General features: G+C 38.8%; 1 protein-coding gene across 3 annotated transcripts; it reads left to right on the top strand.

Moving 5' to 3' along the window:
* On the top strand, positions 1–27771 carry SERTAD4 (SERTA domain containing 4). 3 transcript variants are annotated; one of them, XM_058165309.1, is made up of 4 exons: positions 1–563; positions 15986–16241; positions 21850–21965; positions 25900–27771. In XM_058165309.1, exons 1-4 carry the CDS (start codon positions 276–278, stop codon positions 26617–26619), a joined length of 1380 nt encoding a protein of 459 aa, XP_058021292.1. In that variant the 5' UTR covers positions 1–275; the 3' UTR covers positions 26620–27771. The 3 variants fall into 3 exon arrangements, with proteins under 3 accessions (XP_058021292.1, XP_058021294.1, XP_058021295.1); XM_058165311.1 differs by lacking the exon at positions 1–563 and adding an exon at positions 4725–15732; XM_058165312.1 differs by lacking the exon at positions 1–563 and adding an exon at positions 15739–15881.

Genomic DNA, 27771 nt, shown 5'->3' on the forward strand with positions numbered 1-27771 from the left:
CACCTCAAGGATGCGGGACAGAGGACGGGGGAGGGCGAAGGGTCTTAACCCCTCGGGCGCGAGAGCTCCTTTCGCCCTAACTGGAGGTGACGGAGTCCCGGCGGTTACCCGAGAGAGCCTTTTCGTTGCTTTCCCTCCCCTTTTTGCTTAGCCTGCCAGCTGCGGCGGGAGCCTTTAGAAGGCGCGGGTAGCGTTCCTTTCCCTTTCTAACCTTGGGGGCACCATGAGCTTAGATCTATGTGTGCGTGCGTGTGTGTGTGCGTGCATATGTATGTATGTACAATATCATATCCAGGAGTGTACATGAATGCGCAGAAACAGGACCGACTGGTTTCACACGCTCCTTCGCTTTTGGGAGCGAGAGGCTCTTTCTTCATCAGCATCAACCACAACAGCCTCCTGCACACCAGCGAGGGCGGGAAGGAGGAGACTGTCCTCCGCCCCCCCCACCCCGCCGCGTTTCCCCGGAGAAACAGCGGGCACTGAGGGCAAGCCTAAAAGAGGCCGCCAGCGAGATCCAGAGGGAGGGAAGTCTCGCCGCCGCTAGCCACGCAGAGCCGCGGGTAAGAAGAAGACGACGGTCCGGCGAAGCGACTCGGCGTTGGCCGGACAGGGGAGGCCCTTACGGGGGTGAGGGGTGGGGGAGGGTGCGCGTGAAGGGGTCCAAGGGTTGATCGGGGGGTGGGGTGAAGTGGGGGCGCGCGATTTTTCTGGCCTCTGGTCCGCTTCTCCAAGCCGGCATCTACTTTCTCCTCAGGCGAAGCGGTGGGGGGACGGGACATAAAGCGCGCGTCTCTCTCTTAAGGTGGCGGGGCGGGGCGGGGGGACGAGGGCTGAGGGAAAAAACAAAGAAGATGCAGGGTGACCGATCCTAAGGAGAGGGCGGGATCCAGTTGGGGAGTCAGGCTGCCCATTTTGAAAGAAAAGGGGAGACAACGAAGAGGGGGCGCCCGGTGTGTTTGTCTGGGGTCTTCACCGTGAGAGGCGTAGCCGCCTCTTTTCTCTCACCAGCGCCGCCGTCATCACCAGCCTTCCCCCCTCTCACCCCCCCCCCCCAACAGTCTTTGGAGATGTGCGCGCGTCTATGTGCAGAACTGGCATCCTCTGGCCGTTTGAGGAAAGGGAAAACCTGGCGCTGTTCTTGCCCTCTTCTCGCGCTCTCCTTCTGTTTGTCTCCCCGCCTTGGCTAGAAACCGCGCCAGGCTCGCTTTCTCTCTCTATGAAGGAGAAGACTCCCGACCCTTTTCCGGAGGTTATAAATAGCCGGGTCGCTCCCTCTCAAACAACCCTCTTAGTTCAGCCTCCTTTTCCCGGAGGCTCGTCCTAGTGCTTAGGAGCATCCCCCCCACCCCGCAGTTTCTGCAGTGTGTGTGGGGGCGGGCGGGGCGGAGAGCAGCCGATCGGCCAGTAGCTTCCCTGAGGCTTTCTAAGACAGGCTGGCAGCGTCTTCAAAAACCGTGGGTGCGATTTTCTACAGACGTGTTTGTGCGTCTGTGATCATTAATAGGCGCGTGTTTGTCCAAACACACACACACACACAAACGCACGCACGCACACTTAATTATGTTTATATTTTATAGAGATGAGGTGGCTGGCAAATGGGATTTAGGCAAACTGAAACATTCAGTTACAGTTTTGCTACTGACTTTCAGATACTAGAAATGTAGACTGCCTGCCTGTCTCTTAGTGTCATGCAGAAACACAAATAAAAAGCATGATTGTATTATAAAGACACAAATATTGTACACTAAGGTAAATTTCTGAAGCGAAGAAGAATAAAAATATGGCGAATAAGAAGAATAAAAATTGTAATGTTTGGAAATGAGCTGGCTTAGCTTATTTGCTGCCAGTAGTGGTAATCTAAGAGAACCATTCTAAATGTAATAAATAAGTCAAGTAATGATAGAAAAACAGTACAGAATAGTACTAAGGTGGTACAGGTGCTAACTATATTCTATTTTAGCTGTGTTCTGCTAATTATGTCTACTTCACCTTTTTGTCCTAGCCAATTTGGGGAGGTGTTTGTAATATTTTGCTGCATTGCCTTAGCATTTGAAGATACATGATTCCCATTTTCCTTGCTTGCCATGATGACTCAATCATTAAAAATGTACAACTTAATTTAAAAATGGCATCTTAAGTAAAGCCTCTAAGGTAGAGGGCAGGAATTTAAAAGAAGAAAATATTAAAAAAATGTTATAGTAACTTACTCTATTGATTTTAATTGAAATTAAGAGATGAAGTAGCTGATACAGACTTCTCCAAAGAATGGATTTGGTCTTGAAAGCCTGTTGCCAATATTTGTGATTCACTTCCTTGGAATCGTTCTTTTGGTATTTATTTCTTTTAGTAGGAATCTTGTTAACAGTATAATAATAGCTCTTAAACTTCATGGAAAGTAGCACATGATATAGCAAAGACAACTTGCCTTTTTTCAAAATGTTTAACTTTGGTTTTGTTTGCATTATTCAGTGGACAGAAGATAAGGCAGCAATATAATTAACTCATAAACCATCTAATTTATTGTGTCAGTGACATTTGTGCACAGCTTCAATGGGATACAAAATCAGTTGGAAAGGCAATTTTAATTGGTACTTATTTGAAAGAGAGTAATTAAAGAATCAAAAGAACCAACATGTGATTTTAGAAATCTTGGTTAAGAAGAGAAGTTTATCAACCCACTCAGGACTCCCTTGACCTGTTTTTTCTTTAAAATTAATATTATCAACATGCCATTTTGAATTTCATATTATATAACAACAATCTTCTATATGAAACTCAGTTGTTTGTATAAGGGATGTTGTATTAAGATTCTTTTCCACAGCATCCATGTGATAAATATGCCCTTTAAAAGTAATCATTCACATAAATCATGTAAAATATTTCATAGAGATGATTTATCTATGTAACTTTTCCAAGGATGAATTCGTACCAAAGACAAATGTAGTGGAATAAATCTAAGAAGCTTGCTAATAGATGCATCCCAAAGTACTGCTGTTCTATTTAAAATGTTTATATGAAATTACTTTTAAGATAACAGGAACGTTATGTCAGAAATAACATGTATATATGCAAAATAGCAATTATCTGTATCTGTTATCAGCAGCTTGGTAGCAAAGTGTGGTACATGGAATGGAATAGTTTAGAATCTTGAACATTTTAATATTCTCAAAGTATTTATGGGTTCTTAATTGTATCATATGGAAGTTTCCCTAGAACTGTGGGTATACAATTCAAATTCCTACATACAAACAAAATAGAACTTACAAATTTTCATGAATCTTCAAACTGTGTATCCGTTTAAGTTTGAAAAGAGACCTACAGGTAGCTTTCGTTTAGCAGCTGACTCATTTAGCTGTTATGATTGTGATTTTAAAAGTAACTTTATGACTACTCCTTGCCTTTTTGACCTTGGCAAGTCTGTAAAGCAAAGGAAAGCTGAAGTAAAATAGTACATTCATGATGTTTCACTTAGTGGACACCTGTCAGGCACAAGCAACCAGAACCTCTCAGGAAAAAGCAGAATCTTTATTGTTATTCACCTATGTTACAAGAATCTTGCCAAACTGATTGTATTCCCTGGGGAACAGTCAGATAAATCAGATTTACCAGGTACTTAGGAGCTGAGGGCACAGTGGCACAAGGAAACAACAATCAATGACTTAATAGCCAATCATCATCACCCTAATTAATAACTGAACAGCTACACGCAACCAGACACCATATAAATACAAAGAATTTGTAGAACAGCCCAGTGCACATATTCTGGAGAGAGAGAAGTTCCCTGATGATGGACTCCAGCATGAGCATGAAAGCATGAAAAAAATAAACCTTTGGTCCCAGTGACTGACTCAGACTGGATCCTAGGATCCCAGTCATTATCCTGAGATATGTACATTTACTGTACTTTCATTTGCAGTCAGATAAGGCTTCAGGGATACTGGGGAAGGTTGGGTCTGTGCTGCTCTCTGCAGTATAAGGACCTTAAGCTTGGCCTCCTCTTAATACCTTCTTTCCACCACATCACTTCACTTCATGACTGAATTGCTGGTCCCAGTTGTTAAATGAGAATTAGTACCTGTATTCTTCTTATTTTTTTCACCAAGAGTCATTTTTCAGGGACAAAACTATGTACTGTGGTCATATTAGAACTGAGAAGTGAATGCAACATTTAGATATACTTTGTACCTTCAGTGACTCTGTCCTGATGTAAAAACACTTCAGATTTATTTATTATATAACTACTGCAGTTACATCTTTTTCTGATGGCATATTCTAAAAAACCTATGTAAAAATGATGCCAGTTAATTGACACTTAATTAATCCCAACATTTTAAAAAGAACGTGCAGGAAATAAAACAATTTGAAATAGCTGTTTATTGAGATTTCAGAAGAATAGTAAGGAAATCTAAGGCTATACACTGAAAAAAGAAGGCCTTTTTTTGTTTTTTGTTTTGGATAATTGGAACCCTTAAAAAAGAACTTAAAAATCTTTTCTGAATAAGACCACACTGATATTTTATTTTGGGCCTATGAATACACAGATTGTTTCCCCATTTATCACTGCCCTAAGGAAAAATAAAAAAAGTAAGAACTTTAAAAAATGTTTTAAACTTTGGAGAACATCATAATGTAATGTAATTCCAATATTTTTAGAAAGAAACAGAGGAATGATATTTTTTTAAAAAAATTGTCACCAATCTTTTAAAATAATTTTTATGAGTTTACTTATAAAATGTTAATGTACTGAAAATTTATTATGCACTCAGAAAATACTAATATTTTTGAGTTATTTTTAAGTTTGTAGAAATCTCTCTCTATCTCTCAGTATATGTCTCTGCATTTATATACAGAGAGAAAGGAAGTCTGTAACCATCCAGATAGAATAGAATAGAATTTTTTATTGGCCAAGTGTGATTGGACACACAAGGAATTTGTCTTGGTGCATATGCTCTCAGTGTACATAAAAGAAAAGATACCTTCATCAAGGTACAACATTTACAACACAAATGATGGTCAATATATCAATATAAATCATAAGGATTACCAGCAACAAAGTTACAGTCATACAGTCATAAGTGGAAAGAGATTGGTGATGGGAACGATGAGAAGATTAATAGTAGTGCAGATTTAGTAAATAGTTTGACAGCGTTGAGGGAATTATTTGTTTAGCAGAGTGATGGCCTTAGGGAAAAAACTGTTCTTGTGTCTAGTTGTTCTGTTGTGCAGTGCTCTATAGCGTCGTTTTGAGGGTAGGAGTTGAAACAGTTTATGTCCAGGATGTGAGGGATCTGTAAATATTTTCACGGCCCTCTTCTTGATTCGTGCAGTATACAGGTCCTCCATGGAAGGCAGGTTGGTAGCAATTATTTTTTCTGCAGTTCTAATTATCATCTGAAGTTTCTTGTTGGGTTGCAGAACCAAACCAGACAGTTATAGAGGTGCAAATGACAGACTCAATAATTCCTCTGTAGAACTAGGGAGGAGAGGATGTAGATAAGAGAAGGGGAGGAAGGTCTGGAAAGTAGAAGAAGATAGAAGAGGGAAGAGAGTTAAAAGGAGGGGGTGGTGACTGGGCAAGCCCGACTAATTGTATATGACTGTACATTGGATGAGTTGTTGGATATAAATGTAAAAATAAAACTTTTTTAGAAAAAAAAAATTCCTCTGTAGAACTGAATCAGCAGCTCCTTGGGCAGTTTGAGCTTTCTGAGTTGGCGCAGAAAGAACATTCTTTGTTGTCCTTTTTTGATGATGTTTTTGATGTTAGCTGTCCATTTTAGATCTTGCAATATGATAGAACCTAGAAATTTAAAGGTTTCTACTGCTGATACTGTGTTGTCTAGTATTGTGAGAGGTGGAAGTATGGAAGGGTTTCTCCTAAAGTCTACCACCATTTCTATGGTTTTGAGTGTGTTCAGTTCCAGGTTCCAGATAGTTGTTCAACTTCCTGTCTGTATGTGGATTCATGATTGTCTCGAATGAGACCGATCACTGTTGTGTCATCTGTGAACTTCAGTAGTTTAACAGATGGATCGTTGGAGATGCAGTCATTGATATATAGAGAGAAGAGAAGTGGGGAGAGCACACAGTCTTGGGGGCCCCCTGTGCTAATTGTACAGGTATTTGATGTGATCTTGCTTAGCTTCACCTGCTGCTTCCTGTTTGTTAGGAAGCTTGTGATCCACTTACAAGTCTGTTCCGGTACCTGTAGCTGGTTTAGCTTAATTAGAAGAGTGTCTGGAATGATGGTATTGAATGCTGAACTAAAGTCTACAAAGAGGACCCTTACATAGGTCTTTGGAGATGTTGCTAAACTACAATTTACACATTTTTAGTCAACCTGGTCAATGGCAGAAGATGCTAGTACTTGTAGGTTAGAAACTTTTGAAGACTGTTTTATATTTCTAATTGTCCATTAAACCATTTCCAGTCCAGCAAACCTGTGAATATTTCTCTGAAAAAACAATGATCAACAATTACCAAGGCTACTGAATTTGTTTAAAAGATGAGCATATCAGCACTAGAATGTGATTCTGTACATGAATGCAGAAACCTGATTTAACCCTTGTGGTGTTTTAGGGAAATAATACACATGTAATGCTATTATTATCTTAATTTCCAGTGCAATATTTAAAAGAAATAAGCAGAGTAATAATTATGATGCCAGTCAGCACTTACATGAGAAAACTATGAACCAGTGAACTAATATATATGATATATACTTATTGTATATATTAAAATTTCCTTTAACTTATTTTTTATTTTACCATTCTGTTCAGCTCATACTAGAAGGTTCTTCCTTTAAACTTGATTACCTATGGCCACATGTGGCTTCCCAGATCCATTGGTGTCTCCAAAATTGTTCCTGAATTGGAATTGAATACATAGGGATATCGACTTCACAGGTTATATAGTTTAGCCTATGAAAGAGTTCATAGTTGTATATATGATAGTCCTTTAGATTTGAAGAAGACATGCTGCTGTGCAGTTCATCTATGGATACAGTGGTGGTTCTCCTGTTCCAGTCTGAAAGCACAGAATCTAGTGCTCATGGTTTTCTACCAGTTTTTGATGGTGTCTGTCTTCACAGCTGGTGGAGACTTCATAACAAACGACTCACTGGTGGGTTCTGTCAACAGCTAAGCTACTAGTTCCTTTGGCTAGAATCTCACAGTGTCTTGCAATACTTGTGCGACTGATCTCAAGACCTTTTGCCAGAGTTCAGTACATTATAGAGCAACTGGCAAGGTATATAGTGGTCATCCATTATGATGATGAGTCCTACCCATATCATCTGGGCTCTAATAATCAAGGGCCCAATGCAGATTTACTCTCTGTGAGCCAAGACCTCCAGATTGGAGATCCAGTGTTGCCAACACATGCCAAAGATGGCGTGCAAAGTGCACATATGAAATTTCTCCAGTTGTTTGATGTGCCTTTGGTACATATAGGAAAGAAAAAATAATACAGCTCTGTAGACTTTCAGCTTTGTGGAGATATGTATGTTGTGTTGATTGAGTACTCTAATATGAAGCTGCCCCAGTTCCTAGCTGATTTTGCTAATTTTGGAGTCAATTTCTTTGTCCAAAGATCTTTTACTCAAGATGATGTTTACCAAGTATTTGAAGCTGTTTGAATTTGCTAGCTGGATGTCATTAACATTGTTTTTTGGTTCTATGGACTTGATGTTTGACACCAGCTGGTAAGGTACTTCAGTCTTGTTCAGGCTGATAAACAAGCTGAAGAGCATAGCAGAATCTGAGAACTTGTTCAGCTGTCAACTGTAGATCACTGACTTTGTGCACCAGGAGCACACAGCAAAGAGGGTTTCTTGAATGACTGTAAAAAGGTACTTTGTGTGTTCAAGTGGCAAAAGTCAAAGAGAGAACTGTCCATTAGATATTTGATGTACACTCCTTTAGACCCTGGATAGCACGTAACAACATGCAAGCAAAGAATAGATTGAATGAGACTGGGACTAGCACAAAATCCTGTTATCCCACTGGAAATGGCAAATGCCAGCTGATGTATCACCATTGTAAAGAACCTGTCCTGTCATTCTGTTGTGGAATAGCTGGATCAATTTTATGAATTTTCTCAGATATTTATCTTAGGATCATCCAGAGAGCCCCCTGTTTACAGTATTTGTTTGTTTGTTTATTCATTCATTCATTCATTTGTACAGTTTCAGTAACTGACACATAAAACATCTATCTTGGTTCATCACAACTAGCAAGTGGCACAATATTGCCTAGATGCAGAAAGTAATCAATGTTTCATATCTAATTTAAAAGGGAAGCAATTTTGGCCATCTGAAGTATCTATTAGAGTATTTTACAGGATTTTAAAAATTTTCCTCTAATCTTGAATATAAAGATAACTATATTTCTTGCACCCCTACCACTTTATGTAGGGATGCGGTGGCTCAGTGGCTAAGAAGCTGAGCTTGTCGATAGAAAGGTCAGCAGTTCAGCAGTTCGAATCCCTAGTGCCGCGTAACGGGGTGAGCTCCCATTACTAGGTTGGCAGAAGTCCCAGTTCAAAAGCAAGTAAAAAATGCAAGTAGAAAAATAGGGACCACCTTTGGTGGGAAGGTAACAGTGTTCTGTGCGCCTTTGGCATTTAGTCATGCTGGCCACAGGACCACGGAAACATCTTCGGACAGCGCTGGCTCTTCGGCTTTGAAAAGGAGATAAACACCATCCCCTAGAGTTGGGAACGACTAGCACAGATGTGCAAGGGGAACCTTTACTTTTATCTTACCCCTTTATGTCCTATCTGTTCTTTATCTGGTGCCATCCAGATATACTGGATTGAACTTTTCATAATTACATATGAAATAAATTTTTCCAAATCTCCAGTTAGTATGATCAATGCATACATGAATTCATTGCTAGACTTGGATAAAGCCGCAAGGTGGCCTAGTGGTGAAGATGCTCGCTTCCCACCCTGAAGGTTGACATTCAATCTTAGGTAGCAGCAGCTGGTGCTCTCCTCTAGGGCACAAAGAAATGTATCTTCTGTGAACTCAATGTGGCATCTGGCCAGTAAATGCTCAGCTCCATCCAGTTGCCCCAACTCTACCCCAAATTAAGGGATTACAGGATTATAAAAAGGGAGTATTACCAGACACTTGGCAATTCCTTTTCTGCTTCTATATTCATTCATTCATACATTCATTCACTCACTCACTCACTCACTCATTTAATATGTTTGACTAACCACTTGCCATGTGAGTGGTTAGAAACTATTATTTTTATTATTTAAAATAATAATAAAATCACCAGCAGAAATTAAAATACCTTATACCTCATATATCTACATCAATAATCTTGCTACAGATGGGCTCACCTAATTTCCTTTCAGCCCTTCTAGGTAAACAAGATTAAAAAAAAAAAGACTACATGAGCTAAACCTATTTTACTGTAAGGGTACATTAAAAAAAATGTTGCAAGTCAGAAAGTACAAACTTTCTGTTGCCACTTTTAACTATCTGGTTTATTAGGATGGGTCCTTCCTAAGTTTCTTCCTCTGACCATTAAGCCCTTGTTGGCTCCCCACTACTGTTGTCTGATTGTTGATCAGCAGTTTGTTGATAGGCAACATTGTTTTCCATTGTTTTTTGTTGTTGGTTTCCCCCAACTCCATATATTCCATTACATTTCCCTGCCTGAGGGAAAAAAGCAGCACTTTGGGTTCATCTCTTAGTTCAGTAAAGATATACAGTATATCAATTACTGTTTGCTTTACATATTTTTCAAGACAGCTTTACAATGGAAGGAAGGAAGGAAGGAAGGAAGGAAGGAAGGAAGGAAAATTGTGAACACAATAAAAATCCTATACTTACTGAATTGGACAGTAGACATAAAAGGTTTGCATAAAATACTGCAAGTCTACCAATTATTTATTTAATTTGTTTAAAACATTTATATAATTACCCTTTTTTTACAAAATTCTTTAACAACAGTTTTCTCCTTAAATTAACAATTCCCTCTCTAGCATTTTTTCAAAAAATTAACAAAAGATTCCATATTAGAAATATATGAATTCAGGAAAAAATCCAGTAAAACCAAGGTTCCCAGAATTCATATGGACTATGAATAGCAGTAAAGTTTCTGCTATTTAAATTATATAGTGGTAGGCATAGTGACAATTCTATTTTTTGATAAATTGTTGAAGGAGCAGTGGTTTTGTTTCATATGTAATCTGATGAGAAAATACATTTATTATTTAAGTCAATCAAAATATGTGCTGAAAAGAATTCAAGATCCCACAAGCAAACTAGCATGTGAGATATAACCTTCCTTGAAATCTGTGTATTTGACAGACATAATGAAGTACTGTGTGTATTACTATAAATTACTGAGTTATCTCAATAGTTTGCAATACATAAAGTTGAATGAAGAATGAATGAATGAATGAATGAATGTGTTTGCCTTGTTTTGTAAAGTGTTTTTCGGTGACTTAAATTCATGTTGAATTTACTAGAAGTCCTGCCCTGCCATTTTAAATGCCAAATTCTAATGCCTTCTTCTAGATGAATGTATGTGGGATTAGGTATACTTGTCAATTGTTGGAAACATTAGAATTGTTCTGTGCTTGATTTTATTAATCTTAAGCAGAAAAGAAATAACAAAGATCCTGGAGGAAACAAAAAGCCAGATTAAAAAAAAAGGAAAGAAAATGCTAGGGCTGTTGATATATCCATAATACATCACTTTCAAAATAGAAATATATAGTGTTGATTTGTATGCAATGACTTCCTCCCTAATTCAGATATTTAATTAAGCAGACATTGGAGACATCTCTCCTTTAGATTAACAAGGTTCTGCATTGTATCAGCCTTTTTTTTTTTTACTCTGCAGTAGGTCAGATGGATATCTGCTTCTACAAATTGATCTTAGATTTATTTGTTTATTTTTATCGTATATGTATAGCTGCCCATTTCACATGAAAGTTACTCTGGGCAGTGTATAGGACTTAATAAAAAAATAATAAATATATAAAATCGTCAATTAAAATTATAAAAACATGAGAAGATTATATTTTAGTCACTAAATTTAAAATCAAGTAATGCTATTGTCAAACAATTATAAATACACACTTCTTGATCTAAAGATGTAAATTCAGTACACTTTTCATAAGTACAGATAAAAACAAATGACTTCATACAACTAAGAAATCAAAGAGTTTCAGAATTAGTAATGCCACATGCTGTTGCTACAGAATGAAGGGTAACTAATGAGGCCCTACCAATACCCCACATTGCTTCCATCTCCATGCCACTTTTTGGCCTGTAGGGATTTCAGGAGATTTGCAGCATTGTTGTAACAAGTATTTTAAATTTAACTTCTATTTTAGTGGCTTTCTATAAATGCATAAATACCTTTTTTCCTTGAAATTGTGAATGGCATCATTACAGTTCTCTCATTAGCATCATAACGACTCTAAAGGAAGAATAGTAAGTGAAAACGGAATAGTTGAGAAAATGGAACAGTTGAGAAAATGGAATAGTCTATCACACAACAGAACTGCACACATGTAATGAAATTTTAACCTTCAGGCTGCTTGGTCACCTCAGGGTGTTTTCTTAATGTATTCACTTGGCTGGCAACATGCAAAGCCTGTGGTAGCCTAAGGATTATAAGATGAATTCAATTCATATTTCATCTGGGCTTCCATACCACTGAAGTCCAGACAAAACTCTACAGTTATCAGCAGTTATAGTATAACTTGAAGCTTGCAAGCATGCAAAAAAATATTTCAGAATAAAAATTGAGGAGGTGGGAAAGATCATTTCCCCAATAGTCCATAGAATATGAAACTGAATGATGGAGAGGGAAAATAATAACAAAATGGGAGGCCCGTAGAAGTGGCTAGCTAGATAAGAATAGATATGTAAGATAGCTCATACACTTTGGTGGCCTTAACAAAGCAAGAATCTCATAGTATAGTTACACTACTGAAGAATTGTTATATCTATGTTAATACCACTGGATAATAGAACTGGGTGAGATGATCTGACACTATGGGTTGAAGTATCCGAAATATGCTGATGATATCCAACTCTATATTTCCACCCCTGGTCATCTAAGTGATACTGTTGCTTTCTCTTGTGGTGCCTGGAGGCTATGGGGATAAATGAGGGACAACAGGCTTTGACTGAATCCTGGCAAGATTGAATGGCTTTAGGTACATGGATCTCCAAGATCCAGGACTTTGACATCTTTAATACTGCTTGATGGGGTGGTACTAACCCAACGGAGCCAATGAACAACTTGGGGTTTTTCCTGGTCTCATGACTCCTGTTCAAAGACCAAGTGGAAGTCATGGCTAGGAAAGCTTTTGTGCAACTTCAAATTGTGTGCCAGTTGCGGCCTCTCCTAGATCAGGAGTCCCTGTATTCAGTCATTCAAGCCCTAGTCATCTCACAGACACACTATTGCAACACACTCTACATGGGGCTACACCTGAAGACCATTCGGAAGCTACAGCTAGTGCAGAATGCAGCAGCACTAGAAGTTTGTGTAGCCCCAAATATAGTGTGCGTAGGTTTTATATTGCAAGTTTTTGGCTTGATAATCCTCTAATCATTAGTGGGGAAGTCCCCAAATGCTCCTCTATTGTGGAAAGTTAGACTAAGTTCTCAAGGAGAAGATTGATTTTCTGTAATCAAAGGAACAGCAACAAAATAACAAAATAACAAAAATATCCCACTATTCAATCAAGTGCCCTAAAGATACAATATATCAGAAAATAACATAAGAGATTTGGGGTATAGATTCAGATTCAGATTGACAATTTCCTACAATTGAATGGATCTTGCTCACAGCTATTAAGTCATGTGAAAATGATGGGACATTTTGTAAATGACACAATTATTTAATTTTAATCGTTTAATCTGAATTCATTCTGCTAGCTTCCTTTGACATATAGAATATGCACCGAGGTAAAAGTGGAACACATATTTCATCCTTAGCCGTATAGAAATTTTGCCAAACTTTAACCATTCATATCTGGCAATTAAGAGATTAAGACAAACATTAGCCTGTGAATTGAGCTGTAGTCCTTATTGGCACAAGAGTAAGTGCAGCCCCTTTTGATTGTTGACTGAAATGACAGGATGGTCTGCAGGCAAGTAAACACTATCCAGAGGAAATCTGGAATGCCCCTCATTTGTAATAGTCATTCTTATTCTCTTAGTCTCATACGAACAATGAAGAGGGTCAGAGCATGTCTTCATTTTCTCAAGGGATGGATGGAGCTCCAAGTTGATAAAGTCTACAAAGAACTCTCCTTGTTGTCTTAAATGAATTGAAGTTTCCAGGACCAGGCAGATTATGTTGTAGTATGTTGAAGGAGCTGGCAGAAGTTATTTCAGAAGAAATGATTGTTATCTTCAAGGATCTAGTGTAAGGGCAAACATAGTTCCAATATTTAAAAAGGATGAGGTTTGGGGAAATTACAGAGCTATTTGTTTAAGGCTATCCCAAAATAAATTGGAAACAGTGGCACTATCAGTGGGGGCCAACATGGATTTGTCAAAACCAAGCCATATCAGTTATATTTTGTTTTATTATGACAGAGTGATTAGTTTACTAGACTAAGTGAATGTTTGATTTCAGCACAGTATTTGACAAGTTCAGGTATGATATCCTTGTGGATAAAATGGATAAATGTGGAATAAACGTGGTCCACTATATTTGCAATTTGTTGAACAACCATGCCAAAGGGGGTGCTATTACTTCACTGCTTTGGAAGAAAGTTATCCCTGGGATTCCATCATCATATGAATGATATTTAACGACATTATAAATATCTTAAAACAAAAGCGAGGGAAGTTGTAGTCTAATATGCAGATGACATCAAACTAGAGAGACTGGCTACTAACTTAGAATACAAAATCATACTAAAATGAGCTCAGTAGGCAAATTTTCAGAAGTGGTTTGCCATTGCCTGCTTCCTAGGGCTGAGAGAGGGTGACTGGCTAAAGGTTGTTCAGCTAATTTCATGCCTAAAGTGGGACTAGAACTTGCAGACTCCTAGTTTCTAGCCTGGTGCCTTTAATCATTGGATCAAACTGGCTCTCTTACCATTACAGGATCAAAGAGGATGCAGCAGTTAAAAGGTCCAAAGCCATTTTGGGTTGAATTAACCAAAGTATTGTTTCTAGGTAGCAGAAAGTAGTATTTTTGTTGCAATTAAGCTGATTAGACTATATTTTGGAGTATTTGGAATCACACTTTAATAGAGATGTAGACAAGCTAGGGTATATTCAAAGAAAATTTGTCACGATGAAACAAAATTAGAAGCCAAGCTTTATGAGGAAAAGTTAAAAAATACAGGCATATTTTATTTGCCAAACTTCTTAATTGGAAGAGATATGTTAGGGGTCTACAGATATCCAAAAGTCTACCCCATTTAAGAGGGGCAGATCTTTTTTCTGTTGAAACTGAAGACTGGATTAAATGATTTAAACAATCCCTGTCAACTCATCCATTCTTTGAATCCCTCTTTAACTTTCATTATTAATTTTGCCAGATTATAATTCTTAACACAATACCAGCTTTTGATTCTTTATTTATTACTAGCACCCGTGCACTCTTACTTTGGAGAAAACTTGCCTTTTGGCAGTCATCAAATCTTTTTAAAATATTCAAGATGGAAAACAGAATTATTCTTGTTTCTTGAAGAGTAGGAAATAGAGCTGAGGAGACATCTGGCTTGTGTGCCAAGGAGTATATGCATTACTGTAGAAAGCACATTGTAATGTGGGTTGCCTCTCCTTCTCAGAAACGCTGCTTCTCCCTCTCCCTTTCCTCCTCTTGCAATGGGATTGGATAGATGGCTTACAGCCTGGCTCTGGCCCCGGAATCCCTGCTCCTGTTTAATATTCTGCTTGCTCCACTGATGTTGTGCTTGGCTCCTGTGGGATTGCAACTCACCGCTTGAAACCAGAGCCAATTTTCTGTCTTAATCTCAGTGTTTTGACTGGAGGCAGATCCAGTTCAACCCAATCGGAGCTGGTGGAAACAACTACCTAAGAGTCTCGCTCTGTTTCGCTTGGGGAGGGAAAGAAGACGGAAGAACGGAGTGGGGGGGGGAGAGACAGAAAGAAAGAAAGAAAGAAGGAGAGAGAGAGGCAAAGAGAGGCAGGCCAACCAACAAGCCACTTGTAAGAGACAAATACACAATGCCGTCTCTGGGATCGCTGTATCTGTAGAGAATAAAGTGATTCCTCTGCAGTTGGGTATATTGCTCAGATTGGTTTGTTTGGTTTCTTTCTTTCTTTCTTTCTTTCTTTCTTTCTTTCTTTCTTTCTTTCTTTCTTTCTTCCTTCCTTCCTTCCTTCCTTCCTTCCTTCCTTCCTTCCTTCCTTCTTGCCTTCCTTTCTTTCGCTGTGGAGGAAATCTGAATTAAGAATCGTGAGTGGCAGCCAAGGGCTTTTGGGCAGACGGGCAGTGAACAGGGAGAAAGGGTTGCCTTGCTTGGAAAAGGGCTGCGAGCCTGAACCATTTGGCTGGACATAAGACGAGACCCTGGGATCGGCGGCGCTTCGCTGAGGAACGGGTGATGCATCGCGGAGGAACGGGTGATTGAGTTCTCGGGATCGCCCTCCCCATTTAAGCAATAGGTGAAATACAAGGTGCTGAAGGGAAAATCGGAACCGACGGAAACGTTCTGAGCCGGCTGCGCGAACTGACTGAGGCAATCGGCGTCGAGAGGAGGGTGAGAGAGGGCAGCGGGTGCAGAAGGCAAGCGAGAGCGGGAGGCACCGGTCCCTCGGGGCCGTAGGAGAAGGCCAAGGGCTCGGCGGAGATACCAAATGCCAGCTTGACTGCAGAGCGCAGGCACGCAATGGCCGCTGCCGGATAAGGGTACGCCAGGGCAGGGCGAGCTTTGCGGGCGCATGGCTGGGGAGGTAGGAAAGGCGGCGGCTGCCCGACCTGACCGGCCGAGCTATCTTTGTCTCCGTTTGCAGATCGGAGGCGCCGCGATGACTCTGGTGCTGCCCCTGAGCAGCTTCTGCGAGCCCATTGTCTCTTCCGAAGGAGCCGGCGAGTTCCAGCCGCTGTGGGAAGCGCGCTGTTGCAGTAAGAGCAGCCCCGCCTCGGATTCCGCCGCCGGCAGCAGCAGCAGCAGCAGCAGCACCAGCACCGCCCAGGGGCAGGCGCAACAGCAGCCGCCGCCGCAGGGCAGCGACGACCGGACACTGGTTGGGCAGCCTCCGCCCTCAGGTAACGCTGCAGACGAGCTCGCCTTTCTCCTGGAGTGTAGAATTACTCCCGCTGGGTTCCTCCCAACCGTCCTGGGAGGTAGTGGGTGCTCAAGGACTGACTGGTCAGAAATCCACCATAAAGCTTCCACGATGGAGGGGACGTGGGAACAAGTCCCAATCCAACGTCTTAAGCACTCCAGCACACTGACTTGGTGGCTGTTGCTAAGTCCTGCTTTCATTTCTCTCCCCAACCAATTTGTCAAGCAGATTTCGATTGGGAATGTTTAGCTCCGGGTTATTACTCGAGATTTAGGAAAGTCCTCAACTGATTCAAAATCTTTCTGCTTCAGGATCGTGTTTGTAAAGGGGGTGAACAAATCGGCTTTCCACTAATGGAAATTTCACCAGCAAGGGCAAGAGGCAAGAACCCTTCAGTTTTGGCTGCTGCCTTCCCCCAGTTTCTGCTACTCAGAGGAGAGCTTTATCCAAACATGGGCATTTCATGCAGTTAACTTAGTAAGAGGCCGCTGATGTGAAAGGCAGGGTGGGGTAGGGGTCTAATGAACCAAAAAAGAGATGCATTAGGATAAACTGCTCTATAGAAAATCTTTTGCTTGAACTGCTCCTATGGTTGCTGTGTAACTTTGGAGGGTGATCTCTGTTCTTTTGGCTGCTTTGCTTTCCATGTTGCAAAAGCAAAAGGGGGCCAATCTGTGTGTTTGTGTGTGTGGTGCAGCAATGACTGTGGCTTGTGATGATGAATTAGATTTAATGCAGGCAAAGTCCTCCTTTGCTAGTTCTGTTGTCAATGGATTGTCTCTCTAACATCCTCTTTGTCTTACTCCATTCAAGGGTAATAGTTTGATTACTTTAAAAAAAAAAAACACTTTTCATAAGTTTCTCAAAGGTCCTTTCTTAATTGTTAGATTTTTCTGAGCTCTGGTGAGAAAAATATGAATGGAGAAAAATATGAACTTCAAAGTAAATTCAACTTCTAGTCAGATGCTTGATAGTTTGTTTTTCAAAATGAGAGGCATTTTCCAACGTAATCTCCATTTTCCTATGTGAATGGTGCAGATGAGCTTTGGAATTTAGATAACATACCTACATTTAAAGAGAGAGTGGAGAGAAGACGTTGAGGTGGTTTTCTTTTGAGGATAGACCTTATAAACCGAGGATGACCTGATAAAATTGTGCCTGGATTGTGTCACATTAGGCAGTCTGGTGGAGCTCCTTGTATGATGCTCCATAAAAGGTAGACATTTTTGCTCCAAAATCAAACCAAAGTCACAGAACTAGATATCAAGTAGAATTATAGTACACCTTTATTTTTTGTCATTTTGAACTATTTTAGTTTTGTATATCAGTATATTTAAGGGATGCAGTGGCTCAGTGGCTAAGACACTGTGCTTGTTGATCAAAAGATCGGCAGTTCAGCGGTTCAAATCCCTAGTGCCGCATAATGGGGTGAGCTCCCGTTACTTGTCCCAGCTTCTGTCAACCTAACAGTTCGAAAGCACATAAAAAATGCAAGTAGAAAAATAGGGAGCACCTTTGGTGGGAAGGTAACAGCGTTCCGTGGGCCTTTGGCATTGAGTCATACTGGCCACATAACCACGGAGACGTCTTCAGACAGCGCTGGCTTTTCGGCTTTGTAACAGAGATGAGCACTGCCCCCTAGAGTCGGGAACGACTAGCACATACGTGCAAGGGGAACCTTTACCTTTATCTTTATATTTAATGACAAGTCTCCCCCAGTAAGCTGAAATGACTGCTTGGACAAGACTATTAAATGATCCCCATTTAAGAATAATTTATCTCCTTCTCTCCCCCCTGTGTGTGTGTGTGTGTGTGTGTGTGTGTATGTGTTTACTGAGTTCCTACGGTAAGCCCCATCCCATCTGAATTTAGGATAAATCCTGGGATCTTTAGGGAAGAGGCTTTGACTTCTTTCCAGAGGCAATTTTGAACTGATCTCCATGTGATGGTTTAGGAGAGTGTTTCTCCCTTCACTGTTTTGTGTTTGTGAGAAGAAAAATGAAATAGTTTATAGAGCAACCCTTAGCTTTGTGTTGGATTAGAACTTACTGAATTGAAATCTCCTTTAACCAAAGTTATTCAAAACAAACTGGAGCCAAACTGGAGACGGTTTCACATCTATGTGAATTAACTAACTTTAATTTAAATGAATAATGTTTGCCCAAATTTGGACGTAATATGGATTGCTGTGCATTACAGTAAAAGCAGAGCCTTTCATATTGCTTTAGGAAGTAAAAAGACAAAGCTGAGGCTTATCATGATTTATTCCTGATCACTTGACTATGGTTCAGATGTATGTGTAGAAGAACCTTTTTCTATAAAAGGCCATTGACCCATGAGGAAAGTCACTGGGGGTGGCTGCTTCAAGTGATGATGAATGAAGTGAGAGCTGCTGATATATAAACCCAGTGCCAAAAATAGAGCTTTCTGCCTTCCAAGCTTGCATAGTTCTCTTGCTTTCTGTTTCTGCACATTAAATGAGACCATAGAGTGCATACAGTCACCTAGCTGCAGATTTCCCATCCTGAGTTTAATTATGCATCTTAACTGGACTGGAGGCCTCTCTGGTTCTTCCTTACCTCTGATTTCAACTATATATGAGCATATTATAGTTGTTTTATGACTCTACATATGCTTAAAGATGCCTTATGTTAAATTTGGCTTTAGATTTCACACTAGAAGCATGATTTAAATATATGTTACAAAAGACATCTAAGAAAGAAGGCTAAAATTTAAAATTGAATTAGTAAAACTACTGGATAGTGATCTATGAAGCATTCCCCTCCCCCAATGTTGTCGATGGTTTAAATGTTTTAATGTTTTCTTTATAGTACTACAAACATTTTAAGTTGCCAAAACAATATTTTAGAAATAAATAACTATATATACAAGTCTTATTCCAACTTTGATAGTTAGCATCAGAAACAATAATAGGATTATTGAAAATGAAAGTTTGTGCCCATTTCATTTCGTATAGCTTTTATTTCAAATTTAAAATAGCATAGGGAAAAATATAATGATTCCCAAAGAGGTGTCCATATTAAATGCTAGCAAAAATTAAAATTTTGCTCTTTGTGGTAGCACACTGTCTGATTGGAATACCATGACCCAGACTAAATTGTGGTATCCATCGGTCTCTAAAGCAGGGGTCTCCAACCTTGACAACTTTAAGACTTGTGAACTTCAACTCCCAGAATACCTCAGCCAGCTTTGCTCTGGGAGTTGAAGTCCACAAGTCTTAAAGTTGCCAAGGTTGGAGACCCCTGCTCTAAAGAGTTCAGAGTAATTACATCTTGGTTATCTGTTCCAAATCATTTCCTTTATATTGAATTTAAAGAACATTTCAAATTGGGTTAGAGCAAATTATGCATATTTGATACACAAATTATAAATAAGATTTGTCTACCCATAAGGACATTGTTCCTTCTTGTCAGAAGGGATCATACAAATCTACTTTATCTTCTACAATAAGAGAGCTGTTGTGAAAGAAATAAAAATCTGAAAAAATAAAAAAAATGCATACACTTGAGACAATAACAGGAGCATCTTCCATTTGTCTACTCACATTTCAGGGGAAATTATTTATTAAAAGGTAGGCCAATGAGAAATCAAATTCTACAGGCAATATCTCACTTAAAATATGGTTTTATGGGGGGGGAGTCATGTGGTTTTGTGTGTGTGTGGGGAGAGCATAAAATACTGTGCAATACCAGAGGTGGGTTTCAGCAGGTTCTGACCAGTTCTGGAGAACTGGTAATGGAAATTTTGAGTAGTTCGGTGAACTGGTAGTAAAAATTCTGACTGGCCCCGCCCCTATCTATTCTCTGCCTCCCAATTCCCAGCTGATCAGGAGGAAATGGGGATTTTTGCAGTATCCTTCCCCTGGAGTGGGGTGGGAATGGAGATTTTACAGTATCCTTCCCCTGCCATGCCCACCAAGCCATGCCCACCAAGCCATGCCACGCCCACAGAACCAGCAGTAAAAAAATTTGAAACCCACCACTGTGCAATACCCTTTGTGGTACAAGAGAAGGCTGCTTGTGGAGATGGAAGTTGGCTGCAGAGATAGTTGGGAAAAATCTGCTACTTTGGTGTTTTCAAGGACCAAAAAGGTAGGATCTAGACCAAATAGAGGTTTTAGGTCAGAAAAAAAAGATATGATAGGTTTGATATGATATGATAGCATCCAAAAACCAATGGAGGGAGACATTTCTAAAAAGTGGAAAAGTTACAACCCACCACTTTGCTTTCTTCCCTAGCTGCCACAAGCTCAGCAGGTTTTATGAAGTGGGAGTTCCCCCTCTGCAGAGGAACTCTATGACTTTTGGCTTCCATAGAATTGGTTTATCTCAGCATTACTCATTCATTCTTATTAACATTTTTAATAGTATCACTTAGGAACATATAAGCCCATGATGGCAAACCTATGGCATGCGTGCCACAGGTGGCATGCAGAGCCATATCTGTAGGCACACGAGAGATGTCCTATCTCAGCTCCAGCGCACATGCGCACACCGTCCAGCTGATTTTCGGGCCTTGGGGAAGGCCGTTTTCGCCCTCTCCAGACTCCTAGAAAGGCTCTGGAGCCTGGGGAGGGTGAAAAAGTCACTTCCGGTTCCACCGGAAGTTGGGAAGTGGCCCATATCTGGTCTCCGGAGGGCCTTCAGGGGGGTGGGGAAGGCTGTTTTCGACCTCCCCAGGCTCCTAGAAAGGCTCTGCAGCCTGGGGAGGGCGAAAAACAGTCTGGGCCATTGAGTACCAAAAGTGGGGGGAGTGCTGTGGGGGTCATGTGCGCATGCACGGGGGGTGGGGTGCATTGAATTATGGGTGTGGACTTGCGTGCATGTGACCCACCCACGCTCCCCCTGCTTTTGGAACGTGGAGGCAAAAAGGTTCGCCATCATTGATATAAGCATATGATAAAATATGAGATGATGAAAAAGGGATATAAAAAGTTTTATTTTCAAGAATATCTGTCATAATTTCACTAAATATATTTCTGGTTAAACCAATCTTGAAGATTATAAGTAGCTATTGTTTATTAGCAATGTATTAAAATTATTAGTCTTCTTAAGATGGTGTAGATGGTAATTCTAAAAAAGAGTTTATGATGAAAGCTGCAGGGTTTTTTTTCCAGAGGGGTTGGATGCATAGGATAAAACTTTCTTAAACTCAAGTATGTAAAGAATATTTAAACTGTGACAACTATGTTAAATAAACAGATTTATTTCTTGGAAATCTTTTGGAAAAGCTTCTGTTGCTTCAATTTATTTTTCACATAAACTGTTATTAAATATGATTGATTGATTGATCGATAGATATTCCTGTTTATCTTTACTGCATTGGAACACACACACACACACACACACACACACGTCCAAAGCAGTAAAGACAAGCTGGAATATTTTTTCTTTTGTATTTTTTGCACTGGTGATGTTACGTCATTTGGATAATGAAATATCTGCAAGAAAACAACCAAACTCAGAGAACACCAAGGATCCCTCATTTCAATTCTACAAACATTCTCCTTTATTGATCTTTGTACCTGTCAGACACAGTTTACACCATATGTAATCTATTTCCCACAGCACTACACCACAGAGGAAATCCAAACCCTGTAGCACCATCAAAAATAACATATTTTAAAAGAAAGTATGTGGAAGAAGAAGATTTTCATCCACCACTCAGTAACTGTACACCCAAAGTAAGTTTCAAAAAGCTATTACTTCTGAGTTTCTGATTTGAAGTTGTATAATTTGTATTTGCTTGAGTGCAATACATTTCCGTTTCCATAAATGTATGTTTTTTGGGGAAAAAGTGGGCCTGGTTTTTCTAAACATGTAATCTGTTAATATGAACTGGTTGATTCTTTAATTTTCTACCTGATTCTTCTTGCCCCTGATGCTATGGGGTTGCTAAGCAAACTCATAGATGCTGTTTTCATGATATGTTTACTGTGATATATGGACCAGAGCTGGAAGCCGTGCAATTCTACGTTTGTTTGGGAGTCTCAAATCAGGGTTTATAGTTGACACATCTTTTCTTCCCAATGTTAGTTTTCTGTACCATACCATGTGACATATAAATGCAGTCAGTATCTTTGGCTAGCTCTTATTTTCAAGCTGATTATTTTCAAGCTAGGGGAACAGGAATTCAGTATTCTGATTGAGATATAAAATTTGAAGCAAGCAATCTAATTCTAGATGTCTAATAATAACTTGAAAAAATTGCAATGTACTGTCTTTTAGAAACAAAATAAAATCTAACTTCTAGGCCAAGTTGTCTGGCTTGTACTAGAGGACTGGCCAAACCTGAGCATTCTATACAAATTTGTATTATTTTATAAATCTAAAATCTCCTAATTCAGATGTTATTTTTTACTCATAACAAGGGAAAGAAATGGACCAAATGGCATTCTGTTATATGGAAATGAAGACACAAAGGTTTTGTCTAATGAACCTGATGAGCCAATTTAAATACCCATACAATAAGGCCAATTCATTAAACCTTTAGAAAATAATATCCACCACCCTGTTTTCTCTCTCATTTTAAAACAGAGGCACCATTATCTTTATGAAGTTATGAGAATGACAGGAGATCTTATTAGCATGGTTATGTTTAGCTTGCTCAAAAAAAACTTGTGCTAGAGTGATGAGTAGCCACAGGGAATAAAGTCCCAAGTTCAAGTGGCACAAAATCCTTTCCTTCAAGAACAAGATCCTGCTGTTAAAAAAAAATACTGCCTCAAATTCACAGAATAGATAAACAGGGTCGTGTAAACCAGGGGTCTCCAACCTTGGTCCCTTTAAGACTTGTGGACTTCAACTCCCAGAGTTCCTCAGCCAGCTTTGCTCTGGGAGTTGAAGTCCACAAGCCTTAAAGAGACCAAGGTTGGAGACCCCTGGTGTAAACCATATTGGGGAAAAAATTCTTATTGGATTATTTGTACTATCCGACGAGTAGCCACAGAGTCCAACCTGCCACGATCTTAAAAACTCATGATGGTAAACTAAACACATAAAAAGTGAGGAAAAATGTAGATCAGATCATAAATGACCTTCTTGATTTAATATAGCAGTAGGTTATGACTGTATGACTATAACTTGTTGCTGGCAATCCTTATGATTTATATTGATATATTGATCATCAATTGTGTTGTAAATGTTGTACCTTGATGAACGTATCTTTTCTTTTATGTACACTGAGAGCATATGCACCAAGACAAATTCCTTGTGTGTCCAATCACACTTGGCCAATAAAATTCTATTCTATTCTATTCTAGGTTGTGCAATTTTGGTTTAATGTAGTCAACCACATTGAGATTTGAATAGGGGGCACATTGTTTTTAAAGTAAACAAGCGTTGCATAAAAGTTTGCACTGAATGACAAGAGTGGTCTACTCTGGCCCTGTGACCATATAAACCAGGGATGTCTAACCTTGGGAATTTTAAGACTTGTGGACTTCCAATTCTCAGAATTCTACGGCCACCATCCTGTGTTGTTTGAGGAAATTTCATAGCCTTCCAGAAGAGTGTTTGAGGGATGAGTGGAAAAAGGTGATAGAAAAAGCCTTCTGGGTTTTTTTCCATTCAGATATTCAGCACCCATGTTAATAATAACAATGATGGCAATCAGAACAGCAACAATGAATGCACAGCAACAATATCAATAGTGCAGTTGCTTTATACTTAACTATGTTTCGGGGAGGGGTGTAAGTGATTAAAAAACAATTCAGTGACATTAAAATTTGTTTCTATTCACCTGGCTTTCTTTATTAGGATAGGTAGTAAAATTGCTATCATTGTGTTAATTGTGTATAGATGCTAATTTAAAACAAAAGCAGAATTTCTGCAAAGAGGAAGCTTTATTTTATAGCTTTGTTTAGGAATCAGTGATACAGAACATGTTTCTGGATGCACTGTCTGAAAACTTTAATATTCAAGAGAGAACTAACACAACACACACACACACACAGAGGAGAGAGAGAGAGAGAGAGATTGCTTTCCCAGAACAGCACTGTAGTGCAATAGTATTTTACTGCATAGCTGCACAGATTTTCACCTGTTCTGTTCTCCATTATCTCTTTCTTTTTCTCATAAGTATCTCATTAGAAATTTGACACCAGTGTAACAATTCTTGGGACTGATTATTTTTTTTCCAGCCTGTAATAATACAGATAAGGAGAACATTGCATAGTTGTTATATTGCCTGGACATCTGGAAATTCAAAATTCATTTGCCAAGGAATGTTAGAATTCATGGTGACCATGACTTTTTTGTTAAGTAAGGTTGCTAAAAATAATAGTGATTTTTTTTGTAAAATAGAAAGGATTCCTACGGGAACTAGAACAGAGACCAGCAAATAGCTTTACAGCAATCATGAAACAGCCTACCAGATATTTATCAGTTTGTAACTATAAGCAACAGTCAGTGCAATTGAATCAGGTTTTGAAGTGAACAATTAATTATTTTTAAAATTCACCTGATGCTGAAATTTTATAATGACATTTTTATATAGAAACATATGAATTAGTGTATGAACATATTTGAATTAGTGTATGTACATGTAATCCTGAATAAAACATGAACTAGTGTATGTACATGTAATCCCAAATCCTTATAATCTGCTATTTTTGTTGCTTTTCTAAAATTAAGGTACAAAATTAATACTAGATTTAGCCCCAAACCTACTAATAGTTTATTTATTTATTAAATGTATATACTGCCATATTTGACATGATAACATTTTATAGCATACATTAAAAAAAGTATACAATTACACTCACCATCAGGACATAGCACAAAGTATCACTAAACAACCAAGGCTCTGTTATGGTCAGTAAAATAATATCAAACTTCAACTGTCCTGCATAACAGCTCCGTCTTGAAAGTCTTATGGAAGGACATCAGATTTGGTGCCAGCCAGATCTCCAGAAGAAAGCTGTTCTCCTAAAATTATTATACTTTTTCACATATTGTTCTATTTAGTAGCACATTTCTGTTAAAAGGAATCTTCAAAGATGCATTGGTAATGAATTATTAAGCATCAAGCACTGTTTCTTTCAGTTGCCATCTAAACCCAGTTTCCTTCATTTAGGAAGTCTTACTTTGGTGATAAAGTTGAATATACTCAATATTAAGTCTCACAGCTCCCAATGAGATTTGTGAGAGTTGAATAATAATGGACAATAAACAACAATGGAATCACTTAACCATAATAATACAATAATTTATTGAACTTGCATGCTGCCTCTTTAATAGGGCAGCTCTGACTCTGGTCAGCTCTCAATGATCAAAGAAATTGGAACAAAATGAGTAAAAGATAAAGATAAAAGATGATTTATTTATTTTATTTTTTATTTATTTATTTATTTTGTCAAACACATACTAAACAATATATATAAGTATAAGAAATAACACACAAAATGAATACAACCAAAGAGAACATTAGGACAGGAATGGTAAGCACACTGGTGCTCTTATGCACGTCCCTTAATGATTTAAACTCTCCTGTGCCAAAGAGACTGAACTGCCCAAATACTATATGATGCATGGATGGATAAAATCTCAGTGGCATGATTCAATTAATTAATACTGCATTCATTTTGATTATTATTTCCTCTCTCTCGTTCATTTTAGACAATCTCTGTATTTGAGGAGCGGGCACATATTCTTTACATGTCTTTGGAAAAACTGAAGTACATTGATGACCCTGAAGTCTACCTAAGGAGATCTGTTCTCATAAATAATTTAATGAAAAGAATTCATGGAGAGATTATAATGCAAAACAATTGGTGCTTTCCTACTTGCTCTTTTGGAGGTACTTCAAGTCAAGAGTGGTTCATGTCTCATGACTGTCCTTATAGGAAGCGTCTCCGGATGGCACGGGAGGACTGTGAAAAGATCCACACATGCTGTTTTTATCAAGAGTGTGGCAGCCATTATTTAAGTTTACCATTATCTACTAATTCTGCAGTGGGGAATTCCGCCGCTTCTGTATCTTTACCAAGTTGTTCCCAACAAGTGGAATATGGTAGCAACACTTCCCCTGTTTACAGGAGTGACGAACATATACATGCCAATGAAATTTTTATTACAAATGCTGGGCCACATGTTAATCAGGACAAGTCAATATTCAGTAATGAGAAAGGAGGCCATGATATAGATCGAGAACATGCTTCAGACTGGGAATCTATGAAAAGTGATCATGTCATAGAATGTAAAAACAAATATTACAATTATTTTGAGATGGGTCACGATGACAAGAGCAACATGAATGAATCTTGGAAGAAGTGTTTACGAAAAAGGGAGTGTTTACCAGGTAGCAAAATTTGTTGCAGTAAAGGAAATAAAATATGAGCCATCTTCTGAATAATTTCAGTTTAGAAGCAAGCACAGTGTTGACATTATCAGAAAAAAATCATTTTGGATCAATTTTCTTATGCTTTTATAGAACTGGTACAATTGTGTCATAAGCTTCATGGATATTTTCAGTGACTGTGTGGCAGATTCCATCAAAGCATATGTATGGTCTGCATCATGAGCTATTTATATTATAAATACACGGGATCCTTACAAAGAGCACAGTTGCATTGTATACTTCCATTGCTAGAAGAACCAACAAACCAGATGGTGAAAATACAATTCCTTTCATGCATCCCTTTGGGAACCTAGCATGAATTAAGAGGAATCTTCTTTATGCTTATCAATTAGTTATACATTTGATAAGCAAATTGTTACCAGTGAAAGGAAGAATGCATTTCGCCCATCAAAATGGCTGTGAGAAAGACTGCATAGAAATGAAATGGAATAGGCCCACTTTATGGTCCAGAAGTGACATTATTCTTATGTATTTAAGTCTGGTTTTATTGATAGGGTACAATAACATCTTTTTATGGAGACACAATTTGAAATGCTACACACAGTTCCAGCACATGCACAGTTTTCAGCTAAACTGCAAGAATGAACAAGCCTTATAGTGGTTTATTGCTATAATGGCAGAGATTTTTTGGTGCCTTACTTTTAATCTTAATTTTTCCATGGTGAAAATTAAGTTTAAGAAAACAGCTACAGCAGGGATGTAACCTAAACAGGAAAAAAATAATAACAGGGTGGATCAAATATTATTAGAATTCTGTCTCCTTTGAAATACAAAGCTTGATTTCCTATTCAATTGCCGCTATTCATTCTTTTTGCTCAGTCGCTTTTTGATTTGCCATTTTAAGGAAAAGATTGAAGGAAAAAAAACAATAGAGATGTGTCTCTTGTAAACAAGCATTAGCTCTTTGAATATTTCTATGGCAACTGTCTGTTGCTTTGATATTTTTTTCCTTTTTCTTTCTAGTATAATGAAGTTCATGAACCAGTGGCATGCTTTATATTTTACTCTGTTTCACGTCATTTTCTCTTTTCAGAAAAATGTAAAGAGCATGTACTGGGTTTTCATATAATTGTAGGGTTTTTTTATTTTGGAAAAAGCACAATGTTAATAAATGATGTGGTGATATAAGA

This window comes from Ahaetulla prasina, chromosome 1 (genome assembly GCF_028640845.1).
Source record: "Ahaetulla prasina isolate Xishuangbanna chromosome 1, ASM2864084v1, whole genome shotgun sequence".
NCBI lineage: Eukaryota > Metazoa > Chordata > Lepidosauria > Squamata > Colubridae > Ahaetulla > Ahaetulla prasina.

Bases quoted from the DNA above. Each gene is read 5' to 3' on its own strand.
- SERTAD4 (XM_058165309.1), top strand. From the start codon at position 276: ATGTACAATATCATATCCAGGAGTGTACATGAATGCGCAGAAACAGGA. The intron at 564-15,985 runs GTAAGAAGAAGA...CTCCGTTTGCAG, and splicing joins CTAGCCACGCAGAGCCGCGG to ATCGGAGGCGCCGCGATGAC. The intron at 16,242-21,849 runs GTAACGCTGCAG...TATTTCCCACAG, and splicing joins TGGGCAGCCTCCGCCCTCAG to CACTACACCACAGAGGAAAT.